This window comes from Gekko japonicus, unplaced genomic scaffold (assembly GCF_001447785.1).
Source record: "Gekko japonicus isolate JY-2015 unplaced genomic scaffold, Gekko_japonicus_V1.1 scaffold127, whole genome shotgun sequence".
Taxonomy (NCBI): domain Eukaryota; kingdom Metazoa; phylum Chordata; class Lepidosauria; order Squamata; family Gekkonidae; genus Gekko; species Gekko japonicus.
The window spans coordinates 1,657,249-1,666,531 of NW_015170891.1; the positions used below are offsets into that span (position 1 = coordinate 1,657,249).

The 9,283-nt window shown below is 46.4% G+C and overlaps 1 protein-coding gene across 1 annotated transcript in view; it reads left to right on the forward strand.

Annotated features, from left to right (window-relative positions):
* TTLL11 (tubulin tyrosine ligase like11) overlaps window positions 1-9,283 on the forward strand; it is a 77,319-nt gene that overhangs the window by 15,939 nt on the left and 52,097 nt on the right. The window contains exon 3 of the mRNA XM_015418415.1: window positions 6,772-6,868. Within this exon, the coding sequence (XP_015273901.1) occupies window positions 6,772-6,868 (97 nt within the window). The remainder of the gene's footprint in view (window positions 1-6,771; window positions 6,869-9,283) is intronic.

Consider the following 9,283-nt stretch of genomic DNA (forward strand, 5'->3'; position numbering starts at 1 on the left):
TTCCTGCACTGCTCTGCAAACAGCACCCGCCTGTGTTTCCAAGCATTGGCTTCCTGGTGGTTTCCCCCTTAAGGTTTACTTTCTCCTTGGCATTCCTTAAGTTCTCTAGGTTATCTTTCCTTCTTCCTTCCATCAGTGAGAAAAATTCTACTTCATATCTCTCGCAGTCAGAATTTTGTGGCAATACTGGGGAAATGGGCATGTTGCAACCAGGACTTTGGGGGAGAAAAGCACAGCATTAGGAGCAGGCAGCACGTTCAAATGGGCAAAGCTTGGCACTAATAGAAGGAAGCAAGTTCCATTAGGCTGTCCATGACTAGACCATCACAGAGGAATTCTGTTTTATGTGTTTGTTCCCTTGATTGCTTCACTTTGTGTTGGTGTTTTGTTTGCACCATGTGGGACTGTGGGTGGGCGGCATTTGTTTGTGCTCTACTGAGTCATCAGAGAAAGTCTGAAGATCCCATTAACAATTGCATTAATAACTGGGTCCGTACCTGAAGTCTCCGTATCCTCCGCTAGTCACAATTGCTTAGATAAATTCCAGCTGATTTTCAACAAAGTTTAATTCTGGACATAAGTTTTCATGTGCATGCACACTTCTTAAGATACTTGGAAACAGGTGCCACTGGACTCAAACTTTGTTCTGTTGCTTCAGACCAATGCAGCTACCCATCTGAATCTAGCTGATTTCCAGTAGAGGATGCTCCGATGTCTTCGCTCATCCCTTGCCTATCTTAACTGACAAGTGCTTGGCATTTGGGACTGGCCAGTGTGGTCAGCAGAGTAGTAAATGTGTCTCTGGGGTCTTCGGCTTTTCTTGGCACACTAGGAGTTTATGTGTGTCTCAAATATGATGGCAGTGATGGTATGCTTGAAGATGGATTGTGTCTCAGGAGGTGACATTGGTGGGCCTAGACACACATTTAATCTGGTTTGCCAAGCAAACCAGCTGCCAGGATAAGAAGAGGAAAGCCTTCCCCAAAAGATTCTTTGCCGTTCAAGGAATCTGTTCCTGCTGGATTCCCCCTCCTCCTCAATTAAGAAACCATCTTTGGACCCCAGTAACCACAGAATGGTCTTGAACAATGCTTCCTCTAAGCTGTGGAGTCTTGTGAGCAAAAATTCTACTTTGTGAGCTACTGGCATTGAAGTTGTGAGCGAGCGATTTGGCTACTGCGTAAATTAGTTTGCTCTGGAGCCATCCTTCCTGAGTTAAGACAAAAATGTGTGAACTGGAGGCTAAAATACTGTGAGCTAGCTCACACTAACTCAGCTTAGAGGGAACACTGACTGGGACCTCTCTGGGGTCTTCGGCTTTTCTTGGCACACTAGGAGTTTATGTGTGTCTCAAATATGATGGCAGTGATGGTATGCTTGAAAATGGATTGTGTCTCAGGAGGTGACATTGGTGGGCCTAGATAAGAAGAGGATAAGAAGAGGAAAGCCTTCCCCAAAAGATTCTTTGCCGTTCAAGGAATCTGTTCCTGCTGGATTCCCCCTCCTCCTCAATTAAGAAACCATCTTTGGACCCCAGTAACCACAGAATGGTCTTGAACAATGCTTCCTCTAAGCTGTGGAGTCTTGTGAGCAAAAATTCTACTTTGTGAGCTACTGGCATTGAAGTTGTGAGCGAGCGATTTGGCTACTGCGTAAATTAGTTTGCTCTGGAGCCATCCTTCCTGAGTTAAGACAAAAATGTGTGAACTGGAGGCTAAAATACTGTGAGCTAGCTCACACTAACTCAGCTTAAAGGGAACACTGGTCTTGATCATTTGCTGTTTTGGAGACAAGATCCCAGAGCGAGTGTTATCAAGTAGGGAGGTTCCAGTTGGTGGAAACTTTGGTTCCTTCCCCTAGGAATTATCCTGTGAGGTTCTCATACATCTAAGCATTTACCTGAAACCACTGGGCAAAATTCTCTGGAGACAGGTAGTGCTGTGTCACTGGTATGTAGATGCCCTTCAGCTCCATTTCTCCTTTTCACCAGATCCAGACTGGTCAGGGACCTTCCATTAACGTGCGCCTAAAACCTGTAAGTGGTGGGCTACAGAAGGGTGAACAAGCTGAAGCTCTGACCCAATCAGACAAGAAAGGGGCTCAGTCAGTTGGCTGTCTGGGAGTGGGGTGAAGATTCTGATGCTCTCCAAGAATGGGTTTGCTGACATTCCTCAACATTCCTTCATGGCGTGTTTCTCTCGTGTCATTATTGGAATAGCTGCGTGGATATCTTCCTTGCGCTTCTTTCGTGTTAATTATCTTGTGCCTGGGATAATCTGATTTGTCATGATGGCGTGAGAGAGAATGTCAGTCTGGCTGGCACTGCTCTGTTCTTCTTCCACTGCTCATAAAATCGCCAAAAAGGTGGGCCTCCATCTTTCCACTGTACCCTGGATTGACAAGCAAGAGTTCAGTTTCAAACTTTTATCGAAGAGCATAAGACCAAATCAGCCTTGTGGAAACAGAAGGCTGGACTGTGGCCAAGCTAGATGCCTCCAGGATGTTCACAAGCAGGGCATAAGAAGTAAACTTTTTTGGTTGGTCCCTAGCATCTGATATTCAGGGTAGACTGCCCTTGTAAACAGAGGTTTTGTATAGTTATTGGACCTACTCATTGCCGTTCCTCCTCCAGGAATATGCTTAGTCGTTTTCAATTGCCATCTAAAAAAATGGCCACCCCTGCATCTTATGGAGGTGAGTAGGTGTGCACTGGGTGAAGAAGAACCTAGTTTGGTCTGCCCTGAGCCTTCTGAGAATTTTACACATGTACAAATCTATTGATTTTCTATCACGTCCCTTCTTGGTATTTTTTCCCCTAAACTAAAAAGACTCAGATGTTCCCTCCTCCGCACCACCACTTTTTAAAACCCTGTGAAACAATTTAATAAAAAATGCATTATTGATTACATTGAAACTTTGGAGAGGAGAGCATGGTGACCCCCCCGCCTCTAGATTCCGGGTGCATTGGTGTGTTACAGCCACCGATAGTTTCCCTGAGTTAATCTTTTTCACACATTCCACACCACGCACTCCTTGTTTTGTTTTGTTTCTCTCTTTCTCTCTGAATAAAATAAAAACTACCCCGATGAATCGCAGCTCCTCTCCCTCTGTTGTCTTCTGTTGTGAATGCCACCCTTTCCAATTAAGGAGTGGAGAAAGAAAGCATTTGCCCAATTAGTGTACTAATTAATTAAGGAAAAAAATATTTTCCAAAGCTGGCTGCTGCTTTAAACTGTAGTTTGGGGACAAGTTGTGAACAAAGGAAGCTGGTTCAGAAGAAAGTTTGCAGGAGGACTCTCCCTCCCCATCCCAGAGCTGGAGATGCAGCAGAGGAATTAACCGCAAACAGCCAGATGGGAGTTCTCCTGCCAGCTGCTGTTAGACTTTTTCCTTTTTCCTGTGGTTAAAGTGTTTCTCAACAGAGTGGGAGGTCCAGGGTCCAGTTTGGTGTAGTGGTTATGAGTGGCGGAATCTAATCTGGAGAACCGGGTTTGATTCCTCATTCCTCCACAGGCAGCCAGCTGGGTGACCTTGGGTCAGTCCCCTCACAGCTCCACCTACCTCACAGGCAGGGCCGGCTCGCCCACTAGGCGAACTAGGTGCTTGCCTAGGGCGCGCCGGCCCTCAGGGGCGCCAAATTGCGCCCCACCCACCCCTGCCAAAAGCCCCACCCCCGCCCCTCCTCCTCCAAGCAGGGTCCCAGAAATAGCACTTGGGGTGAGGATGCATTTGCCTCAAGGGGTTTTGCCATGTGACATGCTTGTTAATCTGGAACATGGATTTGCTTGTCCCAGAGAAGGGGAAATAATTCAGAGCAGGTGGGAAAGAGCAAAATGTGAAAAGGGAAGGCAGAAAGTTTTTAAACATGTTCCTAAGCTAATTGATCAGCAAGGCTGTTTGGTATGGGGGGCGGGGTTAAGGCATGCCGGCTCATTTCTGAAGCGAGTTTGGATTGTGGTCTATCCTGTCCTAGGAAGTGAAAGCAGGGCCGTCTCTCTAAAAGGGGCTGGTAGCTTTTGTTCAGCAAATTCATTGGGCGTTGTATTGATCATCCTTCACATGGTGTTTTCTGCTCTGGCCTGTGTGCACTTCACACCAAGAACAATTAACAACACCAAAGGAATTAAAATCCTGAAATCTGTATACGTGAAGCAAATTAGTATGGTGTCCCTTATGGTTCATAGCTGCTTTTGTGCAGTGGCTAATGCAGGGGAAATGGCACCCAAGGAAAGAGTTAAATAGCTCCAATTTTATCCTTACAGCAACCGTGGAGTGCCTAATGTCACCAGCAGTAGGGTTGCCAGGTCTGGGTTGTGAAATTCCTGGAGATTTGGGGGATGGAGCCTGGGGAGGGCAGGGTTTGGAGAGGGGAGATACCTCAGTGGGGTATAATGCCATAGAGTCTACCTTCCAAAGTAGCCATTTCCTCCAGGGGAACTGATCTCTTTTACCTGGAGAACAGTTGTAATTCCGGGAGATCTCCGGCCACCATCTGGAGACCGGCAAACCTGCGCACCAAAGCTTCATAGCTGAGGGAGGACTCAAACCCATAATTTCGAACTCTTCTGCACAGTTTATTCTGTGCTTATTTGTCATGGGACCATTGAAGAGTGATGTGGGACCCTGGAGATTTGCTTCCAATCACCAGAAGTCTTATTTATTTACATATTTAAGGTATTTTATTTACATTTACTTATTTATTTACATATTTGTGCCTTGCTTTAAGGGCTGCCAGGGGGTACCTAGGGGCACAATATTGAAGGGGCCCTGGTAACCCTGGCGGCCCATGGAGCCACGCCAGTCAAACAGTTCGTTTTCATATGATGTTTGGAGTGGGTCTAGATCAAGGGTCCCCAATTTTTTTGAGCCTGTGGGCAATGCTCCCTCTAAGCTGTGGAATCTTGTGAGCAAAAATTCCATTTTGTGAGCTACTGGCATTAAAGTGGTGAGCGAGCAGTTGGCTACAGCATAAATTAGTTTGCTCTGGAGCTATCCTTCCTGAGCTAAGATGAAAATGTGTGAGCCAGAGGCTAAAAAACTGTGAACTAGCTCACACTAACTCAGCTTAGAGGGAACACTGCCTGTGGGCAGCACCTTTGGGATTCTGACACAGCATGATGGGCGCAGCCACAAAATGGCTGCAGGTTTCCTTCAGTCACACAGTGAAAATCCTTGTGCTGTAGTGGCAGCTGCTGTCAAAATATTTTTTAAAATTTACACAGCTAATGAAATCTCCAGTGGTCCATTAGAAGCCTTATAGGCAAAAGCCCCCCTGGCCTTGTCCACTTTCTAAAAATATTTGGTGGGCACCAGCAAAGGTGTCAGGGGGTACCATGGTACCTATTGGAACTGTGTTGGTGACCCCTGGTTTGGGTTGCGTGTTTGGGGGCAGAGGGAATGGTAGATTTTAGTGGCTTCACTTTTCCATGCAAGGCCCAAGGTGACTAACCAATCAGGAAAAAAAATCCATAGAATTAAACCAACTGATAAAACAAATCACATAAAAAGCCCCATAACTAAATAAAACATTCAAAAAGCAGCAGTAACAGAGAAGAATCAGAGCAGAAGGAAACCATCCCAACAAACCAGTAAAAAATACAACTAACCTCAGTGTCAGTAAAGAAGAAGAAGAGATTAGATTTATTCCCCGCCCTTCACTCCGAGTCTCAGAGCGGCTTACAAACTCCTTTCCGTTCCCCTCCCCACAACAGACACCCTGTGAAGTAGGTGGGGCTGAGAGAACTCTGAGAGAAACTGCTCTTGAGAGAACCATGACTGACCCAAGATCACCCAGCAGCTGCATGTGGAGGAGTGGGGAATCAAACCCTGTTCTCCAGATTGGAGTCCACCGCTCTTAACCACTACGCCAAACTGGCTCCCGACAGCGGACGTCAATCTGTAGCACCCAAAATCTAGTGAGGCGGCTGGGCTTGCGTTTTTGTAGGCGACGTACTCACAGCATGGGGGCAACAATGAATGAAGAAGACACACCCCAGGTGCCACAGAGCAGGTTAAAGACCTCAGATCCCAGATAGGTTCATCTGGGCAGAGGTCGTTTTTCAGAGGTCCTGGTCTGAAGTCATTACCAGGGTTCCCTCTAAGCTGAGTTAGTGTGAGCTAGCTCACAGGTTTTTAGCCTCTGGCTCACACATTTTTGTCTTGGCTCAGGAAGGAGGACTCCAGAGCAGACTAATTCATGCAGCAGCCAAATCGCTCCCTCACGACTTTAATGCCAGGAGCTCACAGTGTAGAATTTTTGCTTACAAGACCATCCTTCTTGTGAGGAGGATATCTAACTCTCTCCTGGTTCACTCAAGCATGCTTGCGTTTACAGTTGCAACAGTACCGATGATCTTCTGTTGTAGTGTTGTTCAATTATCTACAGTCACCTGGGTCACTAAAAATTTTGCGCTGCAATAAACTTTCTGAGTTGCTTTACCATGTGCAAAAAACTGTTACTTTATGTGACCCCATTCAGAAGCTGTACTTATTCCGAGCTGTAAAGCTTTCATGTGGACACCCTGGATACCCAGAATCACAGGCAGAAATGCAGATTGAGTCCATAACCGTTTTCGCAGAAGTACGTCCCACTGTGGCCAATGAGGCTTATTTCCAAAGAAGTGATTGGAAGCCACTGAGGCATTTCTGTTTTTGGCACGATAGCTTTAAACTGGATTGTTTTTACATATCATTTGCCTGTGTGCCGAGTCAGTTGTGTAACGCTTGGTCTTTTTACATTCCCCCCCCCCACCCCATCCTCTCTCTCCCCAGTTTCCATTTGGTCGCCGTTTGCCCTGTGACATCTATTGGCACGGCGTGTCATTTCATGATAATGACATCTTCTCGGGCCAAGTCAACAAATTTCCAGGTAATTGATTTCATGTTGCTAATTAAACCAGTGATTTTACATGACGGGGAACTGGTGCATTTTTGCATCGTTTAATGGAAAGGAAAAGGAGATGTTCTCACTGGGCTTTGTGTGAGGGCTGATCTTGCCTGAGAGGCCAAATCTCAGTGGAGTAACTTTTTAAATATAATACAAAAAAAATTTGCTTGCATGTGAACGTATAAAGCTGCTGTACATACAGCGTGAACTCTGACCCACCTAGCTCAGTATTTACCGCTCTAAGCAGTATGGTCTTGGGCCCAGGAAGGTCTTTCCCAACACCTGCCACCTGCGCAAAGGTCCTTTAACGGGAGATGCTGGTGGGGATTGAGCCGTGTGTGCTTTTTCTGTGAGCAGCAGCCTAGTCCAGGATGGAGGACCATCAGATAACACAAGCTGGCATGCTGGACGAGACCAAAGGCTCATCCAGGCCAGCGTCCCCTTTCTCACAGTGGCCAGCCAGAATGCAAAGAACCTTCCGCTCTCCTTTGTCTCGAGAATCTGGTTTTCAGAGGTATCCTGCTTCTGATAGACCTCCATAAGTTTGTCCCTTTTAAAAGAACTCTTGCAGCCTCTTGCAGTAGTGAGTTCAACAGGTTAACTCTGCATGATGTGACAAAAGGTATTCTTCTGTATGCCCTGAGGCCGGCACCCACCATTTCCATTGGATGATTCTTGAGGTCTGATTTTGCAAGATAAAGAGAAAGGCTGCTCCCTTGTTAACTTCGTTCTGAACTTTATATTCTTCTAATCAGAGCCCCCTCCTTAATCTGCTTGCTTTCCCCCCTCTGTATTCTTAGAAAGATCTGTCCATGTTGTCCTGGCTCTAGATGTAAAAGAGGGTAGACCTTAGTAAATTCCCATGAATCAGAACTCCAGATTTTTTGAACAAAGCACAAATAATTTGTCTCATGCAACTGGCCAGACTAATGAATGTGTGAGTGTGTTTCCACATTATATCCTCTCTTCCAGCAAAGAACAAAGGACAGCCACAGTGCTGTTCCGATTTATTTATTTATTTATTTCTGGGAACGAGGTTTTTTTTTCTCTTTAATATAGAGGAGTTTATGCCAACTCTCCTCTGATATCCAGGATATTAAACTTTTTAAAGCTCCCTTATTTCCTCTTTAATCCTTGTCTGAATCCCACTAAGTACAAGCTAAGGCCGCCGTGTTGATTTATCTCCATTTTTCACTTCTCATTTATTGCACTCTAAGAAGAGCTATAAAACCGTGTTCTCCTGGAATGGAGTAGGCAGAAGGGCCTTCTCGTGAAAATGAAATCAAATTCTAGAGGTTTGTTTCGCCACTGGATGCGGAGCAGACCCACTCTGCCTCCACTCTGTCTGTCTGCTTGCTTGATTCAGTCCCAGGCTTCCTTGATACCTGTCATCATGGATCAGAATATGACTTCCTTCTCATCAGGCAGAGGGGCCAAAGAGGAAGGGGCGGAGCACTTGACACCGCAGAAAGAGGCGTTGAGACACCTCCCAGAGCTCCCTTTGAAGGGCAAGAGGTGCTCTAGGAGTCTCGGCCAGTCCCCTCACCCTGGAATACGGGCCTGCCTTCTGACAAGGGCCAAAGAGGAAGGGGCGGAGCACTTGTCACGGCAGAAGGAGGGCAAGAGGTGCTCTAGGAGTCTTGGCCAGTCCCCTTACCCTGGAATACGGGCCTGCCTTCTGACATGAACTTCGTCTCTTAACCCTCCTCCTTGGAGCTCACCTGCTGCACCTGAGATCTCTCCCCAAGTGAAGCCTCACAAAGCCCTGAAGCACCCCCAGCCCTGTTGGACTGCTTGCCAACACAATCAGGTGCTGCACCTGGAGACCTAGCAGCCTGCTTCTGGAGGGGTGGGGCTTGCAATGCCACCTCCTTGCAGGAGTCGTCAAGGCCTCAGTTCAACCTCAGCGTTTGCTGGAGCCACATCTTGGCTCTAATACATCTTGGCTGCAGTGATTTCACTCCTGGATCTCAGCCTTGAGCAGGACAAAGGGCTCAAAAGTGTGAGAATGAGGGTTATTAATAAACCATGTAGAACGTACCCCATCACAGAATCCGTTTGTATGTAGCGATACTGAATATTATCCTTAGTTATATGCAGTAGTTAGTTATTGTTGTGATTATTATTAGGATGCAGGACGAATGAATTCTCTTTTCTGAAGTTCTCCCACCTCCCCTTAGCTTCCCTGCTAAGTTTCATCAATGCCAGTTATACTATCAGAGGGAGGGCAGGAAGTGGCCAGGCATCACTCCGCCAGGCCCGGATCCAGCTCCACTGACAATCCCCGTCCTGAGTTACGTTTCCTATTGAGCTTTGATTCTCCTCTGTGTTTGACTTTTGTTTCTGTGAACAGCTTTAGGAGCCAGGTTTTGGCTATCAGAAATATAATTATAAGCC